The sequence below is a fragment of the Marmota marmota genome, unplaced genomic scaffold (assembly GCF_001458135.2).
Source record: "Marmota marmota marmota unplaced genomic scaffold, marMar, whole genome shotgun sequence".
Lineage (NCBI taxonomy): Eukaryota > Metazoa > Chordata > Mammalia > Rodentia > Sciuridae > Marmota > Marmota marmota.
In genome coordinates, this window is record NW_026000082.1 from 12,987,501 (window position 1) to 13,011,350 (window position 23,850).

General features: G+C 38.1%; 1 protein-coding gene across 2 annotated transcripts in view; it reads right to left on the reverse strand.

The window, feature by feature from the left end:
- Positions 1–812: 812 nt before the first annotated feature.
- Zyg11b (zyg-11 family member B, cell cycle regulator) overlaps positions 813–23,850 on the reverse strand; it is a 75,501-nt gene continuing 52,463 nt past the window's right edge. For both annotated transcript variants that reach the window (XM_015484984.2, XM_048815359.1), the window contains exons 9-14: positions 22,058–22,219; positions 21,900–21,947; positions 19,053–19,250; positions 18,879–18,931; positions 16,593–16,690; positions 813–6,325 (exon numbers count right to left, since the gene is read on the reverse strand). In XM_015484984.2, the coding sequence (XP_015340470.1) occupies positions 6,135–6,325; positions 16,593–16,690; positions 18,879–18,931; positions 19,053–19,250; positions 21,900–21,947; positions 22,058–22,219 (750 nt within the window). In that variant the 3' untranslated portion in view covers positions 813–6,134. The remainder of the gene's footprint in view (positions 6,326–16,592; positions 16,691–18,878; positions 18,932–19,052; positions 19,251–21,899; positions 21,948–22,057; positions 22,220–23,850) is intronic.

Consider the following 23,850-nt stretch of genomic DNA (forward strand, 5'->3'; position numbering starts at 1 on the left):
ACTGAGCTATAGCCCCAGCCCCTCTGTAGTGACTTTTTATTAACGATTGTATGTAAGTACAGAATCTAAATAGTAATGCTGCTCTATAATGTCATTCTTGAGGACAATCTCCTTGGTACGTTATTCTTTCCTGTAGCATTCATTTGACGCTTAATCACATTCTGTCAGAGATCTAAGAAATATCAGGTTATCCTGTTATAAAATGGTGGGGTGGGATCCACTGTATTGGAAATGAGAATTGGAGTTGCTACAATCAATGTTCTGTGACTTAGGCAAACCGATTTACCTAAGACTTAACTATAAATGAAGGTTCTGAAACAAAAATCACAAATACTTTGTGTTTTTGGTAATCCCTTTCACTAAATGCACTTAAACATTCTCTCTCCATAGACAGACAGGTTTGTCAGACAATGTCCTTGATCTCTAACTGCTGGGATTAGAGGCATGCACCACCATGCCTGACAAACTATATAGCCTTTTTCACAAAGCAGTTGCTGCAAGTAGATCACTAAGGAGCCCAGAACCCAAAACTTGCATTAATATTATTTTATTTATTTATTTGTTGGTACTGGGGATTGAATTCAGGATGCTGAGTCATATTCCCAGTCCTTTTTATTCTTTTATTTTGAGACAGGCTCTTACTAAATTGCTTAGGTCCTTCCTAACTTTCTGAATCAGCCATGAACTTGAGGTCCTCATTCCTCAGCTCTTAACCTGCTGGAATTATAGGTGTAAGCCACCACACCCAGTTGCATTAATATTAAATTTTAAAGCAAATGACTAGAAGCAAAGTAGACAAGACACACTTTACATAAAATTTATAACATTTATTTAGGCAAAAAAAATCCAAAACAAAAATCTGTACACACATTAATACTTAAGTGATGTCCTGATTTAAAATATAGCATGATTCATGTACAGAATATTCCCATTCATCTGGCCATAATGAAAACAATGCCTCCAATCCAGATAATTGAGTCTTTAAAATGTACACACATTACACATTCCAATCAATTTTTCATATCCTTTGAAAGGAGCTAAATTATTTCATCAGAATTCAAGCAAAAGATAGCTTTTCTCATACAAGTCAGTGAGGATTTGATAAAGGGAATCCTATATAAATCAAGTATTTAAAAAACTTGTATTGTTGCAGATTATCTGAGTATTGATCTTCACAGTCTCTTATTTTTAGAGGGAAAAATGCTCTCAATAAAGTGTCTCAGCTTTCACTAGTTAAGTGGTTACTTGCTTCAAAAGCTGATTAAATAAATACACAAGAACCCGATTTTACCCATAGTAACGCCAAAATTAATCACATACTATTAATGAACTAGATTTCTGACTTTCCATAATTTTGAATTGTTGGGGAAAAAAAATTTTTTTGACACAGGGGTCACTATGTTGCCCAGGCTGGCCTCCAATTCCTAGGCTCAAGCTAATTCTCCCACCTCAGCTTCCAGAATAGCTGGGATTATGAAAGTGTACACCATGCCCAGCTCTGAATTTTTTCCCCACAGCATGGGGAATTGAATTCACGGTTTCTTTACCACGGGGCTACATCCCCATTATTTTTCACTTTGAGACAGGATCTTGCTAAATTGCTGATGTTGACCTTGAACTTATGACCCTCCTGTTTCACCTTCAGAGTAGCTGGGATCACAGGTATATGCTACCATCACAATAGTTTCCTGTCTGGCTTTAAAGTTAGGCTATGCTGTCCAAGAGAGCTCTTATTCCATTCAGAGTAATAAGAAACAGCATTAATCTTTGTATAACTTACCAAAAAAGAGTGGGGCAGGGGACAAACAAGCAGAATAAGTTCTTTTTTAGGCCACTAGTCAGTTAACATAAAAGTATCTTGGGTTAAGACTGATTTGGAAATGAAAGAATGCATAATTAGGAGTATACCATGTCATGCAAAGTCTATGAAACACTAAGTAAAAAACGCAATCACTCATTTAAAGCCCAATCAGCATTTTCCTATCATACTACTACTCTCATCACCAAACGTTGATTTTACATTATTCCTAAAACAAACAGTTAACACTGAAAATTAAAAATGTGAACACTCAGCAAATGGTAAAGACTAACATCCCTTATTCACAAAATCATTCAAAACTGCTACAGTGGATTTAAGAGGGAAACCAAAAGTTTGCAAACATATCTGAAAGCTGTCTCAGAGCAATTTTGAAGCCCTAACTGTACAAAGTCCCCCAATAAATAACAACAGATAAAACTGAAAAAGCCCACATCAGCTGACAATATGACTCTGTCTTTAACTTATGCCTTCAATTAAATAATACTGTTTATACCCCTTTTAATGTTGTACAAAAACCAAATATGTAAACATACATGAGAGGGCAGGAGTGGGGTGCATTTTTAAATATATAAAACAGTACATTTCTCCTACCTCTGTTCCTTGAGCACCGCTACACAGTGGTTTTTTTTTTTTGGGGGGGGGGGGTAATGCATTTTAAAACACTAAGCCCAATGAAACAAAACAAAAAATAAATAAAAACACTAAGCCAAACTTTTGGTTCATTAATTTACCCCAATTTGGCGCATAAAATGTTTTCATTAAGATTTGCTCAAAGAGGATGGAAGATGGCCCGGTGCTACTTTGATAAATAGCATAATTAAAAACACAGCAAAACTAAAATGACTAGGAGAAAAACAGGTCAATGTAAAAGGACTCATTTGTAAGAGCAACTTTCTAAACTAGACAAATAGGATTAATAGTTTAAAATATGAATCTTTGATTCTTCAGAAGTTTGAAAATAAAAGAGATCAGGAAAGCAAATTCCCATAGCAACCTTATTTACCCCCACCTAGGGAAATCCCCTTCTAGTAATGGCATATCCACCCAGGGATGACAAGCAGCAATATTTATGGTCAACTCCAGGAATTATGGGTCTGATATGCTTTATAAAAATCCTCAACCTAGATCAGTAGCCATTGCATGTATGGTTGAAGAATAAACTAACCCCCATTAGTACTTGATTTATGCTTCTTTTTTAACTACAAAAAGAAAAAAAAAAAAAAAACTAATACTCTTTTCTTTTTGGTGCTTGGGTTTGAACCCCAGGCCTTGCACATGCCAAGCACATGTTCAACTACTGACCTGAGCTATGCCCTCAACCCAAAAGAAATGCTTTTTAGAATATAAAGACTATAGCACAACTTGATACAAAGAATAAGATCCCTAATAAAATTTGTTCTACTTCTTTCTTGTCTTACTCAATGATACCCACACATACCATTATAATCTAAAAGGTCTAATTCCATTTCCTTTAGTAGATCCAAACCTTGCTGTTGCTCCTAAACTGATCTACTGATGTATAATAATATCTGAGCACACCAATGATTTGAGTGGTTTAACTCTAGTCTAAGCTGTGCTTGAAACAGCACCTCTACGTCACCAAAAGGTAACCTTTGAAGGTACCAAGTACTGGTACATTCTAGTCTACAGCTACAAAAAAGAAGCCTCATAGACACTAACTGTAGAGACTCCAGTTATACCTCATAATTTCAATATATACATCCATTATATTTCAACCAGATTCAAGATCTTACAGTTAATTCTATGCCTTAATTATATACAAAATTTTAAGAACCATCCCAACCAGAAAGGCACCAAAATTTTTATATATTTGAGATGTGCTTGTTTTGCTTTTAAGACTCAGATCTGGCTACTACTAAAATAGTAAATTTAACTTTAACTTTAAATATTTTTTGAGTCTTCATATTTATTCTGAATAAAGAAGGGATTTACTGTTTTCTGTACATTTTTTAACCATTTCTGAAAACAATTTGTAAAGATAAAAACCTATCAATAGTCTAACAGGGAACATACACAGTTGCCTTGAACAGTGTAAAACAAATTTGAAGACAAATTTCTCAGACAGGATTTCCCTTCAGTACACAAAACAGACCTGAAAATGGTCAACAGAGCTAGCAACTTTCAAGTTATTGCAGGCCATCCTATTTTCTAAATTTTGCCTTAGACACTGAGAAAAAAGGGAGACAAAGTATGGAGATGCATGCCTGTAATTCTGGTGACTGGGGAAGCTGAGGCAGTAGGATCCCTTGGCCCAAGGTCCAGGCCATTCTCAGGACTTTAAGAGAGGCCCTAAGCAACTTATTAGCAAGATCCTGTCTCAAAAGTGAAAAACAAAAAGAGCTGGGATGTACCTCAGTGGTAAAAACAACCATGGGTTCAATCCCAGTATAAAATAAAAAATAATAAAAATGAGAATGAGGAGGAGAAAAAAGGAAAGAAAACTTTAAAAATTCACTTTATACCTAAAAAAATTCCTTTAAGCCAATTAAGTTAGAATTAAAACACAATTTAATGTGCTTTTAGTGGTTCTAAATATTTGTTTTCTTTTAATAAAGTCAGTTTTCATTCCCATGAAGGAACTTGAAAAAATTCAAAGCTGATTATTGTGATAGTGGGTCAAATATGTGTGTCAAAAATGTTACCAGCATATTATCAAACCAGCTTCTTTCTAAGCTAAAATACCTTTGGAAAAAATACTGCAATTTAAACATCCCATTTAAAATCTCTACTGAAAACATTTTGTCCATCTATGAAAAAAAAAAGTAGTAATCTGAGATTACAGAAGAACCTTATCTCAAAGTGAAAATTTAAATGGAATTTACATTTCCAGGCAACTTGCTGCCTCCCAAGTGCAATTATTGATAAAATGATAATTGATTCTTTACTATACTGGGTCAACTATCTTAAGGAAAAGGCAACTGTCTAAAAAATAATCCATCAAAAATATTTCCTTTTCTCCACAGCAACTATAATCATTGTATCTAAACATTTAACAATAACTAATTCTTCTCTTGCATTTTTGGCAGTGAGATATGGACATTTTTCTCCAACATGAACACATTAAGAAGACATATATATGAACAAAAGAAAATTTAACCTTTTGGGGGGCATTAAACCCAGGGCCTTGCACAAACTAAATACCACTCTACCACTGAGTTATACGCCCAGCCCAAATTAAACTTTTTGTGGCAAAATTTACTGTTGTCAATTGTATTTTAACTGAGTAAGTCAATACCACAAGTAGTCACTATTCCACTGAACAAAAATGACTTTGAAATAGAGGGGAAAGAATGGCTAGTTTGAACCAGAGACAATTTGTAAAAAATTCACATTTTCACAACATTATGACATAATGGAGAATTATACAGGCTTAAATACAGAATGCTATAATATTTTATACTGAGATAATTTGGGGAAATATTTGTTGAGAGTAACCTGCAGTCTGTACAGGAAGTAGCAGTCCATACTTCCAGCCATAAATACAGAAAACCAGCTTCTGCTCACTGCCTCAAGACAGGTGGTCTCCAGAAGGATAGCCTGGCCCATTTAAAAAACTATACCATGAAAGCAATTCCCAATTCCTAACCTCTATTCTTCTTTAGTAGTTTTTCTTCCTAATATATTTTTCTTTCTTTTCTTCTTCTTCTTTTCTTTTTCTTTCTCTTTGTCTTTGTAGTACTAGGAATTGAACACAGGGCCTTACACATGCTGGGCAAGCGCTCTACCACTGAGATACATCCCCAGCCCTCTAAAAATATTTTTCTGTTAGCCATCCAGGTTACAGTGAGTAACTTCCACAAGGAGACAACTTAGATTTCCATTCTTTCATACTAAGAAGGACATCTTGTAAAAGATACACAGAGAATAAAGGCATTTTGTACAGAAGCAGTATAAAATTTACAAGTGAAGCAGTGCCAGAAATCAAGTTAACAGCTCATGGGAAGCTGCAAATTGATTGGAAGGGACGCTGAGATCAGAAGAATCTGGCCTAAGGGTTCGTGCAAACTTTATCATAAAACTTTAGAATCTCAAGCACAGGTAAGTTCAAACACTGAAAAATGTGGAAAATTTCCTAAAAGGCAATGATGAAGGAAGAGACCTTTCTTGCCTCATTAGTTAAAAATCACAAGACAAATTAGAGACTGTTCACATGGGCAGTAGTGTACATTATCAATCCCAAACTGATCTTATGAATCTTGTCACAGAACCCCCCCAAAACACCACAGAGGGTAAGATATTCCAAATGAACCAATCACAAATTCCTGTGGTTCAGTGATCCAATAATCTATGGATATTAATTTAGTCTAGCCTGAGGCTGCTTTTTACAGGGAGGTGGCCTCCCATGGCGCACAATGTGTTTTTCTAAGCTGTCCAGAATGGCCACAGCAATCTGTTGAACATGGGGATCAGTCTGTTCATGTTCTTTGATGTTGTATAAATGCTGCAGCCCTCCTTCTTCAATCAGCATGCTGCAATACCTTGAAGCTGAAAGAAAACAAGAGAAAACTTTTTTTTGATACTGGGAATTGAATCTAGGGGCATTTAGCCACTGAGTCATACCCCCAGACCTATTTTATTTTTTGGTACTGAGGATTGAACCCAGAGGCGTTTTACCACTGAGCTACATCTCCAGCCCTTTAAAAAATTTTTTTTTTTATTTTTAGACAGAGTCTCACTAAGTTACTTAGGGCCTGCTGAACTGTGAGGCTGGAGTCAAATTTGTGATCCTTCTGCCTCCGCCTTCTGAGCTGCTGGCATTACAGGCATGCTTATTTTTTATTTTGAGACAGGGTCTCACTAAGTTGCTTAGGGCTTCAATAAGGTGCTGAGGCTGGCCTTGAACTTGTGATCCTTTTGCCTTATCTCCCTATCCACTGGGATTATAGGAAGGTGCCACTAAGCCTGGCAAGAAAGCTTTATTAAAAACACAAATTACCCCACAAAAAACAAGTTCTTAGGATCTTTTTGCATTTACAGTTAGATTTTTTTTTGGTGGATTGAATCCAGTAATCTCACTCCTTGCACATTAGGCAAGGGCTCAAAAACTGAGCCACACCCCCAGCTCCCATTTCAGCTGTTTTATTATTGACCATTACATGATGATACAGCTTAACGAATACCACTATATATATATAATGATACTATGTCTATGGTCAAAGGCCCAAACATAAATAGTATACAACAAATAAATAAATCCAAAGTCTTTTTTATCTTAGTCTCAAGACACAGACAATCTGGAAAAGAAAATAAAAAGAACAAAAATTACAAGTCTTATCTTTCTTGGATATCTGTCTTACCCAAAATCATAAGTAAGAAAAGTATTACTAAAATTTTTTTTCTCAGTATTGGAGATTGAACTCAGGGTGCACTTTGTCATTGAACACTCACAGCCCTTTCTTATTTTTTATTTTGAGCCAAGGTCTTGCTAAATTGCCCAGGCTAACCTTGAATTTGTGATCCTCCTGCCTTAGCTTCCTGTGTAGCTGAAATTATAGGCCACAATGCCTAGTGCTAATTTTTTTTTTTTAATTCACAAATGGTAACTTACACAGCTTAATAATGGAAGTGGGAGATCAACCTGGTGGTATATACCTGTAATCCCACCAACTCAGAAAGTTGAGACAGGAGGATTACAAATTTGAGACCAGCCTCAACAATTTAGTGAGTCCCTGTCTCAAAATAAAAAAAAATTAAAAGGCCTGGGGATATAGCTCAGTAGTAAAGACCCCTGGGTTCTAACTCCAGTGCTAAAATAATGATGATGATGATGATGATGATGATGATGAAGAAGAAGAAGAAGAAGAAGAAGAAGAAGAAGAAAAAGAAGAAGAAGAAGAGTGGGGGAAAATAGAAGCATAGGAATGCCAATTAATTAAATTGTATTCTAAGCCATACTGTATTATTCTTTCTTATAAGATTGTGTTATGTGAACATAACCCCTTCTCTCAGAGAGTCTCCAAATAAGGGGAAAAATGCAACTGGATGCTGTAACTGAAAGTGTTTTCAGTTGAAGACAAATGTTTTAGTCTGCTTTGCATCACAGTGACCTAAAATTTTTTATTAAATCCAAACAATCTAGGTGGTTTTTGTTTTGTTAATTTTTTTTTGTTACTTGTATTTCTGATGTCCTAAGAATCCATTACTTAATTCAAGGTTGTAAAGTTTTGTTCTGTTTTTTTTTTCTTTCTTCCATTTTTTTATTGGTGCATACATATTGGTGTGATTTGCTGTTACATATTTATATATGCACTTTTTTTTTTTAGAGAGAGAATTTTAATATTTATTTTCTAGTTTTCAGCAGACACCACATCTTTGTTTGTATGTGGTGCTGAGGATCGAACCCGTGCCGCACGCATGCCAGGCGAGCGCGCTACCGCTTGAGCCACATCCCCAGCCCTATATATGCACTTTTTAAAAAATATATTTATTTTTAGTTGTAGTTGGACACAATACCTTCATTTTATTTATTTATTTTTATGTGGTGCTGAGGATCCAACCCAGCCCCTCATATGTACTAGGCAAGCGCTCTACCTCTGAGCCACAACCCGCCCCCTCCCTGTATATGCACTTTTTAAACTGTTTTTCTGGTGCCAGGGATTGAACCCAGGGGTGCTTAACCACTGAGATACATCTCCAGCCCTTCTTTTTAGTTTTTATTTTGAGACAAGGTCTTGCTAAATTGCTGAGGCTGGCTTTGAACTTGCTATCCTCCTCCCCCAGCCTCCCAAGCCACTAGGATTATAGGCATGTGCCACTGTGCCTGGTATAACTTTTTTTTTTTTTTTGGTGGGGGGTACCAGAGATTGAACTCAGGGCTACTTGACCACTGAACCAAAACCCCAGCCCTATTTTGTATTTTATTTAAAGACAGGGTCTCTCTGAGTTGCTTAACACCTTGCTTTTGCTAAGGCTGGTTTTGAACTCCTGATCCTCCTGCCTCAGTCTCCCAAACTGCTGGTATTAAGGGTGTGCCACCACACCGGGCTGGCCTAAATTTTCTTTTAAATGAAGTTTCATAGTTATGTTTCCTTCACAAAGTTTTATATATTTAGCTCTTACTGGTGGGTTTATAATCCACTTGGAGTTCATTTGTTGAAAAGCCTGCTCTTTTCCCACCGAAATGTTTCCGTAGCCTTGTTGAAAATAAACTGACCACAGAATTATGGCATTTTCCTAGATTCTCAATTCTAATGCATCAATTGACATGTTTTTCCTTAAATTTAGCATACTGTGTGTGTGTGTGGGGGGGGGGTATTGGGGATTAAACCCAGGAGCACTATACCACTGAACTACACAACCCCAGCCATTTTTATTATGTATTTATTTTACTTTTACTTTTTTTGTTTTGTTTTTAGATGTTGATGGACTTTTATTTTATTCATTTATTTATATGCGATGCTGAGTATTGAACCCAGTGCCTCACACAATGGAGGCAAGTGCATTGATCCACAACCCCAGCCCCCACCTCATTTTTTTTTTTTAATATCTTTATTTCATTTTTATGTGGTGCTGAGGGAACCCACTGCCTCATGCATGCCAGGCAAGCGCACTACCACTTGAGCCACATCCCCAGCCCCCCACCCCTTGTTTTTAAAGAGTAAACAGAGTAGGATTTTAAGTAAGAAGAGATAAATTCCTACCATGAGAGAGGGGGGATGATAGCAGAAAAACTCATGTTGGTGTGCCAGCTTAGGAGTTTATATATGGTTTTGGGCAGAGCATGGACCAAAATTTATTTAAAATAGGTATTGAAAAAAGCATCCTGGCCACCATCTGGGTTCTCTTCCATCCTATCTGTGACCATCCTCCTTCCAGTAACTTCCATCTGGGTTCATCCCTGGGACAAAGGATTTGGTTGAAGGTGTTCCCAAGAGTCAGCCTCCAGGTTTTTTACATTTGAAATAAGCCTTAAAGGTACTCCTAAAATGGGGCCCATTATCCTGACTGCCTGGTCATTTTACTATCTATTCTATTTTATTGTCATTTACTGTGAACAGGAAACTGTGAGGATGGCCTTAGGCCTGAGCCTAAGCGATTCTTTATAAACTTTTTAAAAACTCCAGTTTGAAACCTGCAATCCCACTAGGCACACCAAACCGAGGAGCCCACCAGTATTGCCCTCAGGCACAAACAAGTCACTCCCCCCACCCTGATAAACTCAGAGTGAAGCCTCTGGCAGGCTGTCCTCACCTGATAAAAAGGAAAGGACAAAAGATCAGGGTGGGGACCACCAGACCAGATATTTTAACCTCAGGGTAAATGACGGAAGCTGATAAAGATTAAAAGGGGGGGGGGGTCAGAAGCCCCCAAATTTAGTATAAATAACAGAGCAAAGGAACAAACATTCAGTCAACCTATACTGATGCACACAAGCTGGAGAGCTTGATGAGGACCTGGATGATGACATCATCATTTGCTAATCCTCTGCATATTCCTCACCACTCTCAAACTCTATAGCCACATCTTGACCCTGGTGAGAATGGAAACTTCTATCTAAGACCCTCTCCTCAGCCAGCTGTCAACTCTACCCCAGGAGAAGTCTGCCTTGGTCCCAGACCCAATCACCTCTGAGTGAGTCTGAGTGAGTGTGCATCTGCTGGACTTAAAAGCCTAAGGCTTGAGACTTTTGAACTGAACTTGAGCTTAGCACACAGAGGGAATGTCTGTCATTAGCCTGTCAGATTAGGTGTGTTTGCAGTGCTTAGAATTAATTAATCTAGAATTGTCTGCAGTGAATTGATTAATCTAGAAGTTTTTGCTGTGAATTGATTATGTTTATTGTAATGCCTAGCATTAAGGATTGTCATTTTCTTGATTAAGAACCTATAGAGTAAAATTGTATTGAATGATCTGAATGAATAAAGCGTTGAAAAGGGCAGAAGCATGTGGACATTCTTTATTTCTCCCCATGGACTGGATAAGTCGCACCTTTTGCCCATCACAACAGGAACCCTGGCTTTGGAAACGTGAACAGATTGACCTTTGAAGAGCTATGCAGGAATTCTAGATTTCAAATTTGGGTTCTGGATTTGAGATACTACTTCATCTACATTTAAAAAGCTCAGGAGGTATAGGTATGAGAATCAGAGTTCAAAGCCAGCCTCAGCAACTTAATGAGACCCTAAGAAACTGGTGAGATCCCGTCTCTAAATAAAAAATATAAAAAAGGGCTGGGGATATGGATCAGTGGATAAACACTGCTACCAAAAACAAACAAAAAACCAACCAAACAAAAAAACCCTCAGGAGAAACAAAAACTGAGGACCCTAAAAACCACAGCTTCTCTCATGTAGGAACACAACAAATGGAGTTGGGGTTCTCTCCTGATTATTATCCCAGTTTTCACCACATAAGCTGTGAACTTGCAGGGCTAGTGGCACATTGATATACACATAGACCTTTACCATTTCCTGGCTTTCAGGGTGCTTAGTGTTCTCCCTATGTGTGAGGATGGCCTTAAGCCTGAGCCTAAGCAATTCTATTTTAAAAACTCCTGTTTGAAACCTCCAGTTTCACCAGGCACATCCAACAGATCCCTCCAGTACAGTCTCAAACTTCCCCTCACCCTGATAAATAGAGTGAGGCCTCTGGCAGGCTGTGAGAAAGGCAAGATCAGGGTGGAGATCACAAGACCAGATGTTTCTGACACCAGGGTAAATGATGTCATGGAGAAATCCCATGGTAGCTGATAAGGATTGAAAGGGGGGTCAAAGTCCCAAAATTTAGTATAAATAATAGAGCAAATGAACAGGGATTTAGCCAGCCAAAACAAGGATGCACTCGACTGGAGAGCCTGACATCCCATCACTTATCATCGTTTCCTGATCCTCTGTGTGATCCTCACTGCTCTCAAATTCTACCACCTCCTCTGGACCTTGGTGAGAACCACAACTTCTCCCTAGGACCCTCTCCTCAACCCTTTGTCCCTCCACGCCAGGAAAAGCCTGCCTTGGTTCTGGACCTGATCTCCTCGGTCTGATTGAGTGTGTGTATCTAGTGGACTTAAAGCCTAAAGCTTGAGACTTTTGACCTTTTGACTTTTGACTTTTGACAGAGAGAATGTCTGTCATTAGCCTGTCATGATTAAGTGTGCTTGCAGTGCTTAGAATTAATCTACAATTGTTTGCTGTGAATTAATTAATCTAGAATTGTTTGCTGTGAATTGATTATATCTATTGCAGTGCCCAGCATTAAGAATTTTTGTTTTCTTGATTAAGAATCCAGAGTGAAATTGTATTGAGTAACTTGAGGGAATAAAGCATCGAAAGGGGCAGAAGCTCGTAGACATTCTCTATTTCTCCCCTCTACTGCATATGTCGCAATTTTGCCCCATCACGACACTATGGTTTTTTCAGCACCTGTGTAGCACAGAAAGCTAGGGCTCCTGATCTAGGAAAGTAAGCCTATAAACATTCAAATAATGGCGGGATCCAGACCCATAGTGACTAACTTTTACTTTTTGTGGTACTAAGGATGGAGCATTCTACCTCCAAGCTACATCATTAGTCCTTTTTATTTTATTTGGAGACAAGGTCTTACTAGGTAGCCAAGATGGGCCTTGGAACTTTTTTTTTTAATATTTATTTTTTAGTTTTAGGTGGACACAATGTCTTTATTTTATTTTTATGTGGTGCTAAGAATTGAACCCAGTGCCTCACACATGCTACCACTTGAGCAACATCCCCAGCCCGGGCCTTGAAACTTTTGATCCTCCTGCCTCAGCTTCCCAAATTACTGGTATTGTAGGCATGTACCACCATGCTTTATTCTAGTGCTTTAATTTTTTTTTTTTTTTTTTTTTTTTGTACTAGGGAGTGAATACAGGGGCACTTAACCACTGAGCCACATCACCAGCCCTTTTTAGCATTTTTATTTAGAGACAGGGTCTCCCTGAGTCACTTAGGGCCTCACTGGTTGTTGTTGTTGTTGTTGTTTAGTTGCAGATGGCCACAATCTTTATTTTTATTTATTGGTTTATTTTTACGTGGTGCTAAGGATCTAACCCAGGACCTCACGCATGCAAGGCAATCACTCTACCACTGAGTACAACCCAGGCCCCCAGGTGTTTTTATTTGAGACCAGATCTCACTATGTTGCTTAGGGCCTCGTTAAATTGCTGAGGTTGACCTCAAACTTGCCATCCTCCTGCCTCAGCCTCCCCAGTCACCACCAGGCATGTCCTACTTTTATCTATTTTTATGCCTCAACACTTTGGGGCGGGGGGGGTACCAGGGATTGAACCTAGGGGTACTCAATCCCTGAGCCACATCACCAGCCCTTTTTTGTATTTTATTTATCAGCAGGGTCTTGCTGACTTGCTTAGGGCCTTGTTAAACTGCTAAGGCTGGCTTTGAATTCAAGATCCTCCTCCCTCAGCCTCCCAAGCTGCTGGGATTATAGGCATGCACCCCAGCACCTGGCCTGACACTATCTTGATTACTACAGGTTAATATATGTCTGATAACATAAGCCAAATTTGTTCTTCCTTTTTTATTTTTTAGTTGTAAACACAATACCATTATTTTATTTATTTATCTTTATGTGGTGCTAAGGATCAAACCCAGGACCTCACACATGCTAGACGTGCACTCTATGGCAGAGCCACAACCTCAGCCCTCTTTTTTGATTCTTGTTATTTCTTTCTCTGTTTATGATGTCTTTAAATTTAAATTTCTCCCCCTCCCCCCCATTTTTTGGCATCAAGGATTGAACCCAGGAGTGTTTTACCACTGAACCACATCCTCAGCCCTTTTTTTATTTTGAGACAGGGTATCATTAAGTTGTTTAGGGCCTATTCTCCTGCCTCAGCCTCCTGAGCCACTGGGATTATAGTCCTGACTCATTTTTTTGGCTTTTTTTTTTCTTTTCTTTTTTGTGGTTCTGGGGATTGAACCCAGGGCCTTGTACATGCAAGGCAAGCACTCTACCAACTGAGCTCTATCCCCACTCTACCCCCCTTTTTCTTTGGCTTCTTGAGGTAGAAGTTGAAGTCACTGATTTGAGACGTTTCTTCTTTTCTTATGTAGACATTTTGTATTTTTGTTATTGTTTCAGTGCTTGGGATCTAATCCAGGGCCTCATACATGCTAGATAGGCTCTCTACTATTGAACTATACATTTCCGTTCCCATATATAGACTTTTAATGTTACAAATTTCCCTCTTTTATCACATCATCTCATCCATTTTGATGTTATTATGTTCATTCACTCATTTCAAGATACTTTTGTGCATGGCATATAACATGACTTTTTACTGACTCCTTTTAATGTTTTCTTTCCATTACCATTCTCGGTAATTTGATTCTAATGAGCTTTGTTATAATTTTATTACAATTTACTCTACTTGGCCTTTGTTGAGTTTCTTCAATATGTGGTTTTAGTTTCAATCAAATTTGGAGTATTTGCTACTATCGTTTTCCAATCTTTTTCTGTTCTCCCTCTTTCCACTAGTCAGACTCAAATTACACTTAGGACACTTGATGTTGTACCAAGGGTCACTGAGGTCTAAAATACTTCTTTTATGTATTCCAACTTTATGTTTGGACCATCTCTATTGTTATATCTTCAGTTTCACTGATTTTTCCTTTTGGTGTTATCTGCTCTTAAGCTCATTGTATGAGTCACCTTTTTGTGGCTGAGACTAAAATACTTGACAAAAACAATACTAAAAGAGTTAAGTTTTATTTTGGCTCACAGTTTTAGAGGTTTCAGTCCATGGTCAGCTGGCTTTATTACTTGGGCCTGCGGTAAGGCATAACGACATGGTGGAAATGCTTGGCAGAGAAAAGATGCTCAGCTCATGATAGCCAGGAAGCAGACAGTATGTGATTACATCCCATCTTCTACAGTTTCTACTACCTCCCAATAATCTATTCAAATTATTAATCCATTGATGAGGTCAGAGCCCTCATGACCTAGTCACCTCCCAAAAGCCCCATCTCTGAAGACTGCTGCATTAGGGAACACATGAGCCTTTGGGGCCATTCCATATGCAAACTCATGTAGATCTCCCACCCCCATACTTTACCACTGAGCCAAATCCCAGTCCTTTTGATTTTTTAGAGACAAGGTCTTACTAAGTTACTGAGACTGGCTTCAAACTTGTGATCCTCCTGCTTCAGCCTCCCAAGTAGCTAGGATTACACAGGTTTGCCACCACACCTCGAGGTAATTATATTACAACCTTCAAGAAATAAGAATATGGCTGGGTGTGATATTGCTCAGAGGCTGAGGCAGGAGGACCACAAATTCAAAGTCAATCTCAAGGCCCTAATCAATTTAGTGAGACCCTGTCTGTAAATAAAAAGGGCAGGGGATGTGGCTTTGTGGTTAAGTGCCTGCCCCTGGGTTCAATCCCTAGTAACAAACAAACAAAGAATGATATGAAACCTGACCTAAATGTTGCATCTGAGGCTCGGAGTGGAGCTTAGGGTTAGGGTGCTTACCTAATATGTATGAGCCATCCCAGCACCACATTCACACCATTCACATCACACACACACAACACTCTTTTGAAAAATATATTTATAGGGCTGGGGTGTAGCTCAGTAGAGTGCCTGCTTCACACATGCAAGGCACTAGGTTTGATCCTCAGCACCACATAAACATAAATAAATAAAGATATTGTGTCCATCTACAACTAAAAAAAAGATTTAAAAATAAATAAAAAATAAAAATATATTTATATTTGTGTGTATACACACACAGTATACACAAACACACACATATTCTGTTTAACGCTGCCATTTTGCTGGGCATAGTAGCACATGCTTATAATCTCAGCTATTTAAGAGGCTGAGGCAGGAGAATTTTTTTTAGTTCAGGAGTTTGAGGCCTGCCTGGCAACACAAAAAGACTCCATGTTTTAAAATAAATAAATGAACATGGAAGGAGTGGGGAACTGCTGGGGAGTGATACTGCCCAAATTATATTGTTATGCATGTGCATTATGAATATGTAACAACAAATTCCATCAATATGTACAATTATAATGTGCAAACAAAAATGTGGAAAAAAAATAAATGAATGAATGTAAAGAAAAATACTCTGTTTCTCTAGGGATAATGGGTACTAAAAATAATGTCTTATATAATGAAATTTGGGGTGAATAAAGATTAGGCACTGAAATGTTTGATAAATAGCAGTGACCCTACTTAGGATCTTTTATTCAACAAATGGGACTCACTATAGGTTTGTTTGTTTTTATACTGATCTGTAATCTTTCTTTTTTTTAAATTTTTCATTTATTTTTTAGTTTTTGGCGGACACAACATCTTTGTTTGTATGTGGTGCTGAAGATTGAACCCGGGCCGCATGCATGCCAGGTGAGCGCACTACCGCTTGAGCCACATCCCCAGCCCCATTGTTTTTTTTTTTTTTTTTTAATATTTTTTTAGTTGTAAGTGGACATAATGCCTATATTTTATTTATTTATTTCTATGTGGTGCTGAGGATCAAACCCAGTGTGCCACAAATGCTTTACCACTGAGCTAAAACCCCAGCCTTCACTATCGTTCTTAATCTTTAAATTCCATGAGGTCAGAACAGTATCTCCATTATAGCACTATCATTCAGTATTGCCAAGCTCCTTCTGAAAGATTCTTTTAGTTTATAACCTCAAATTCTCTTATATTATATCTTTAAAAGTCAGTGTCCTTACAACCTACTACAATACACAAATGAGAAATGGGTTTCTGTGAAAGGAGAATTTCACTTGAAAAGGAAAACTGTAATTCTCTTTTTTGGTACATACGATTCTTGCTGCAGACATGTTGCATGGCCCAAACAGCCCACAGTTGGACTCCTGGTGTTGTGAAGCAGCCAAGTAGTGGGAAAAATGGATTAAAGGATCTAAAATTTCAAAAGAAAAGAATCAAAGTTACATTCTATATGTAGCGTTATTTTCTTTTTCTGATACCAGGGATTGAACTCAGGGGTACTCAACCCCTGAGCCACCTCCCCAACTCTATTTCATATTTTTCTCACCGAGTTGCTTAGTACCTTGCTTTTACTGAAGCTGGCTTTGGATTCTCGATCCTCCTGCCTCAGCTTCCTGGGCTGCTGGGATTACAGGCATGGGCCACCGCACCCGGCTTGTAGTGTTATTTTCTAAGTGGTAATTTCTAAACCTTTCATTTTAGAAATTTCACCTTGTTAATTCTAAATTAATATAAATGAATTTTAGAACATCTTTTCTTTGTCTTAGACTAATTTCAGAAAAGACTGCATTTAGATATATCTTGGTATAGAACATGAAAGGTGATTAGGACACAGAATCAAAAGAGGGGAAAAAATCTTTCAAAAACACTTTTTTTGGTCTTAAAATACACATTTTGAACATTAAAGGATGTTGATTTAGAAATTAAGAAATGGATAAGTTAGGCGATAACTAATTGAGAATATTCTGAAGGTCTAGAATTAGCTTTTTTATTTCTACTGGTCTTCACAAAAATGGGTAAAACATAAATTGGGGAAGTCAAAAATGTTGGCATCACTAGCACTTACGAAGCAGACAACAAAAATCAGTCATAAAAAAATTAAGAAGCAATCAGGACGTGGGTGTGGTAGCATTAATCCCAGTGGCTTGGGAGGCTGAGGCCAGAGGATTGCAAATTCAAAATCAGCAAGTTAGAGAGACTGTAAGCAACCTAGTAAGACCCTCTCTCAAAATAAAAAATAAAAAGTGTGAATTGGCTCAGTGGTTAACCACCCTTGGGTTCAGTCCTTGGTTCAAAAAAGAAAAAAAGAAAGAGAGAAAAGAATAAAAAGCAGCAACCAGGAATACTTTGGGTAATTTAGTAAATTGGCTATCAAGTCACTAAATTTTCATAAAGAGTTAGGAATTCAGTATGCACTTTAATTATTATAGTTTTCCTGAACAAATGTGGTATTACTTCTAGTTCTGTCAATGCTATCACGTTGTTTCAGATCTGTGTGTATTCACACATTGCTTTCTCATCAAAAAATCTCTTGCCCAACTTTAAGTATCTTCAAAACTCAGTAGTAATTCACTTCCTTTAAATATCTTCCAGTATAAGGTTAAGGACTCTTATTTTTAATTTTATAACATTCTATGCACATCTAGCATAATGGTGAATTATATAAAATTCACATTTGATCTGCCTCACTAGAGTATAAGATTCTTGTGTGTAGCACCATGTCTTGGTCATCTTTGAATTCCGAGATTAGAGACAGGGGCTGGGGTTGTGGCTCAGCGGTAGAGCACTTGCCTAGCACGTGCGAGGGCCTGGGTTCAATCCTCAGCACCACATAAAAATAAATAAATAAAATAAAATAAAGGTATTGTATCCAACTACAACTAAAAAATAAAGAGTAGAGACAAATCCTTGGGACTTATATATATAGAAAGAATGATTAATGTACAGGTGACAGAAAAATGTCAAATATTTTGCTACTTTTTTTTTTTTTTGGTTGTACTGGAGACTAAACCCAGGAGTGCTCTACCACTGAGATATATAACCAGACCATCTATTTTATTTTAAAACAGAATCTCACAGCCTGGAGCTTCTGATCCTCCTGCCCCTGCCTCCTGAGTAGCTGGGATTCCTCGGGTGTGCCACCACACCACGCAAAATTTTGCTTCTTTTAAAGCCAGTACTAATAGAGAAAAATTATACATCTAATAGGGGTAATCTTGAAGTATGAAAAATGACTGATTGATTTCAGGGGTACTTGACCACTGAGCCATATCCCCAGCCCTATTTTGTATTTTATTTAGAGATAGGGTCTCAGTGAGTTGCTTAGTGCCTCACTTTAGTTGAGACTGGCTTTGAACTTGTGTTCCTTCTCCCTCAGCCACCTGGGCCACTGGGTTACAGAGCTACTGGGATTATAATATGCCCAGCTGGTCACTAGCTTTGGTCACTAGCTTTTTAATCTTTTTTTTTTTTTTTTTTTGTGTGTGTGTGTGTGTTGCTTGGGATGGAACAAAGGGCCTCAGGCATGCTAAGCAAACAATCTAATAACTGAGCTATATCCTGGCTCCCACTGGCCATTTACTAATTATCATGTTAATTACCTGTATGCTACCATTTCACACTCTGGAGTTGGCCATTTCAAAATAGCTGAATGCTAGAAGACATAAGACATACAGGAAGAATTATAATAATTATTAATGTCACATTATCATATTATAAGACTCTGATAGTTTAACCAATATGTAATTTTTCTAGAAAATGAAAAATGACCCTACCAGGTCATCAAGAAGAGAATTCCTCTGGCTACGGCTTAATGTCCAAGCTTGTTCTCCTCTTGATATTAAATGTGCAATAATTCCAGCTGCAAAGTAACTGACTTCCACTTCAACACTGTGTAGGAGACTACTGATGTGGTCTATAAAATCTTTCCACATTAATTCAGAATGCAATTCTTGAACTTCAGCTATATTGTTCTGGGAAAAAAAAATAATATATAAAAATTAATGCAATACACATACTAAGTGGTTAAGGGAACTGTCTTCAGACACTGAACAACAAACAATGCCAGAAGGTGACTGCTGAGAGGAAAAGTATTCAAAAGGTACAGTTTCCAGATTACAATGAACCCAAAGAGAACCTTGCTGTTTTGTTGAGTTGAGAAGGCAGAAGTTGTAGTTCAGGGTAGCCAAGCTGCAAAATTTTGTAAAACAGGGTATTGGAAAGGAAAGAGAGAGTGAGTATCAATAGTCAGACACATAGCTACTGGGATTATATACAGAGACAGAGTTGTATAGATGTTCCCTCAAATCTTTGGCTGACTAATTATATGATATGGGGTGAAATGCCATGGGGCTGAGTTAGAATAGAAGAAGGAAGGATGGCTAGAAAGGAGACAAACTGGGAAGAAAAAAGAAACTATAATTTTAAATCTAAAACTCTCATGAGGGGCTATTGTTGTGGCTCAGGGGTAGAGCACTTCCTTAGCATACATGAGGCACTGGGTTTAATCCTCAGCACCACATAAAAATAAATAAATAAAATTTAAGTATTGTATCCATCTACAAAGAAAAACATTAAAAATAAATAAATAAACAAATAAAGCCTGCACGAACACTCTCTCCTTCACTTGCCAGACCTGTTTTCCTCCAGGCCTGAATTTTAAATAAAGGTCCAATAAATCTTAGGATACTGTAAATTCAATTAAATAGAACCTATATACCTTGTCAGTTTACAGAATGTATTTTTAGACAGATTAAAAGAAGCAGAGAGAGAGAAAGAGAGAATGTTAAAAAGCTATTACATGGGTACAGACTAAGTGCTATTAATTCAACTTAAAGATTCTAAAGAACCAGATCACCCAGAACGACTCTGTTCCTTGATCAAAAGAATGGAGCTCATTAGGCTGATGCTCAACACTTAACAAAGTTTCCTTTAAAAGAAGAAGCCTAAGACCCCAAAAGCGTGTCTCATTTTTTTTGTTTTGTTTTATATCAGGGATTGAACCCAGTATTCTACCACAGAGCACATCCCCAGTCCATTTTATTTTTTATTTTGAGACAGGGACTAAGTTGCTTAGGGCCTCACTAAACTGCTGAAACTTGTCCTTGATCTTGCAATCTTCCTGCCTCAGCCTCCTGAGTCACTGGGATTACAGGCATGCTTTACCATAGCCAGCTGGCATCTCACTCTTGAGTGCCCACACTCCCTGTGCTTTGAGTGCATATCCTGCTCTATTGTTTGCTTTCCTGGGTAAATCTTCTTACTTTTTCTAAATAAACCTCTGCTTGTGCCTCTTTGACACATACTGAAATTCCTTTCTGCAGTGTCAAGAACTTGCCAGGGCAGAATTAAGGTCTCCACTTGAGATACACAATACTTCTGGCAAAGATTTAAAAGAGCTATTATAAATATTACTCAAGATAAAATGAAAACATAAGCATGAGGAAAAAAATATATATAAGAAAGGGATGTGGCTCACTGGTAGAATATTTGCTTAGAATGCACTGGGTTCAATTCCAAGTACTGCAAAAATTGCTAACTTTGTGGTAATATCTTGCCAATGTTATGGGCCAGGATATATGGGAAATAACCAAACATAACTCCATTTTACCCTGAGACTCCTTGTCATGTAAGAAATGCTTTTCCCATGGGAACACCCTGCCTCTACACCCATCAACAGTTGCTTAGGATAGCATGTTTGGCAATACAAAATGGCAATTCTTATGCAATGTAAAATTGTTCTCTTTTTTGATTCCAATTTTTCTTGGACAATGTACCCTGTCAAAGAATGATTGTCTAGATATTAGTAACCATTCTTTAACTTGTAGTCAACTAGTGGGCTGGTGAATAAAGATGGTTCCATCTCCTGCTTTAAGATTGACTTGGTGATTTATTGCAATCTTGCCATAACACCCAGAGGGTGATGCAGGAGGACTGCAAGTTCAAGGCTAGCCTGGACAACTAAGTAACCCCCTGTCTCAAAATAAAATTTAAAAAAGGGTTGGGGATGTAGCTTAATGGTAGATTGCTTGCTTACCCAGCATGCTCAAATCCCTGAATTCAATATTAAGTATGCCAGACAGAGAGAAGAGAGAAGAAGAGGGAAGAGGAGAGAAGAGAAGAAAGGAGAAGGAAGGGAAGAAGAGAAGAGGAGAGAGGGAAGGAAAGGACAGGAGACGGGAGGGGAGAAAGAACAAACATGAGAAATATCAATTCCTCTCTCTCTTGGCGTATTAGTGATTATACTCGGGGTGCTCTACCACTGAGCCAAATCTCAGGCCCCCCGCCTTTAAAATATATACGTATTTTTTAGTTAGACACAATATCTTTATTTTATTTATTTATTTTTATGTGGTGCTGAGACTCAAACCCAGTGCCTCACATAGGCGAGGCATGAGCTCTACTACTGAGCCACAACCCAGCCCCAGCCCCCCCTTTTTTTGAGATAAGGTTTTGCTAAATTGCCCAACTTGCCTTTGAATTTGCAATTCTCTGGCCTCAGCCTTCTGAGTACTGGGATTATTGGCGTGTGCTCCCATCACCTGTTCAGCAGCAGCTTTCAATGTATTCCCCCAGAAGAAAACAAAGAGCTTGGGATTTAACAGGAAATGTTTATATCTTACCAAAAGTCCTAGAACTTTCTGTTGAATGGATGACTCAGTTGGGAAAGACTGTAACAAAGAAAGGGAGACCTGTAATTACCCAAAGAACCAAAGATAACAAATAAATGCATAAATAAGTAAATCAATGTTAAAACAGTAGACTAAGTTCTCATTCTAACCTCCAGAACTCTCATGAAGAGTTCTAAGCCTTGGTTTTCAATAAAGTGTCTGCAAGTGGTTGGGGATTCATCTGTGAGGTTCCAAAGTGCACTCAAAGTAAACTTCAATGTAGTATCCACTGAATTTTGGTTGGTTTTCTGCTTCACTATTTGAAGAAGTTGCTAAAAGAAGTAAAACAGAATTAATTTTTCATTATTGAATTGTCATTATAATTTGTGATTTTTTGTTTTGTTTTTGTTTTGGTTTTTTTGGGTGCTAGGGATTGAACCCAGGGCCTCATACATTTTAGGCAAGTGCTCCAAACCTGAGCTATATCCCTACCCCTTTTTATTTTGAGACAGGATCTCACTAAGATGCTCAGGTTGGCCTTGAATTTGCAATCCTCCTATCTCAGCCTCCAAAGTTATTGAGATTACAGGAGTGCACCAGCATACCTAGACCCAGTCCTTTCTTAAACATTTTGAGACAGGGTTTTTCTAAAGTGCCCAGGCTGGCCTTGAACTTGTGATCCTCCTGCATTACTGGGATTATAAGTGCAGGACTTTTTTTTTTTTCCTTAAACCTCCAGTACCGGGGATTGAATCTAGGTCCATTCTACACCCCAGCCCTTTCTTTTATTTATTTATTTTTTAATATTTACTTTTTGGTTTTAGGTGGACACAATATCTTTATTTTACATTTATGTGGAGCTGAGGACTGAACCAAGGGCCTTGTACCTTCTAGGCGAGCACTCTACTACTGAGCCACAACCCCAGCCCCCAGCCCTATCTTATTTTTTATTTTGAGATAGGGATTCACTAAATGCTGAGGCTGGCTTCAAACTTGCAATCTTTCTGCCTTAGCCTCCTGAGTCACTGGGATTACAAGCATGCACTACCACACCGGGCTAGATAGGACTTTGTTGTTGTTGTTGTTTTTGTACCAGGGATTAAACCCAGGGTGCTTACTCACTGAGCCATATTCCCAGCCCATGTTTTATTTTGAGACAGTATCTAAGTTGCAGGGGCTAGCTTTGAACTTGTGATCCTCTTGCCTCAGCTTCCCAAATCACTGGAATTACAGATATGTGCCACATAACCCAGCTAGATAGGATCTTATTACTATGTAGGCCCCAGGATCTTAATGCTTATGTAGGCCCCAAAGGTTCAAGTAATTTGCTTAAAATTCACAAGTAAGATTACAAATTAGAATCTAGGTCATCTTACTCAGGGCTTTCTCCATCTGTTAAGGCATGAAGTTGCTTCTTGAAAATAAATGAATACATCCATTAAGAAGTAATAAAGGGGCTGGGGTTGTGGCTCAGTGGTGTAGTGCTTGCCTTGCATGCGTGAATCCCTGGGTTCAATCCTCAGCAACCCATAAAATAAATAAATAAAAAATAAAGACATCAGGTCCATCCGCAACTAAAAAATATTAAAAAAGAAAAAAAAGAAGAAGTAATAAAAAAGCCAGGTGCAGGGGTGCATGCCTATATCCCAGCATCTGGGGAGGCTGACACAGGAGGATCATGAGTTCAAACAGAGCCTCAGCAAAAGTGAAGCACAGAGCAACTCAGTGAGACTTTGTCTCTAAATAAAATACAAAATAGGGCTGGGGATGTGGCTCAGTGGTTGAGTGCCCCTGAATTCAATCCCTGATACCCCCCCCCCCAAAAAAAAAGAAGAAGAAATAATAAATTGTTTTAAAAAAATAGAAGCTGAGGGTGTAATTCAGTAGACCAGCACTTGCCTAGCATGTAAAAGCTCTGAAGTCAGTCCCCAGTACCAAGCTAGGCATGGTGGTGCTCACTTAG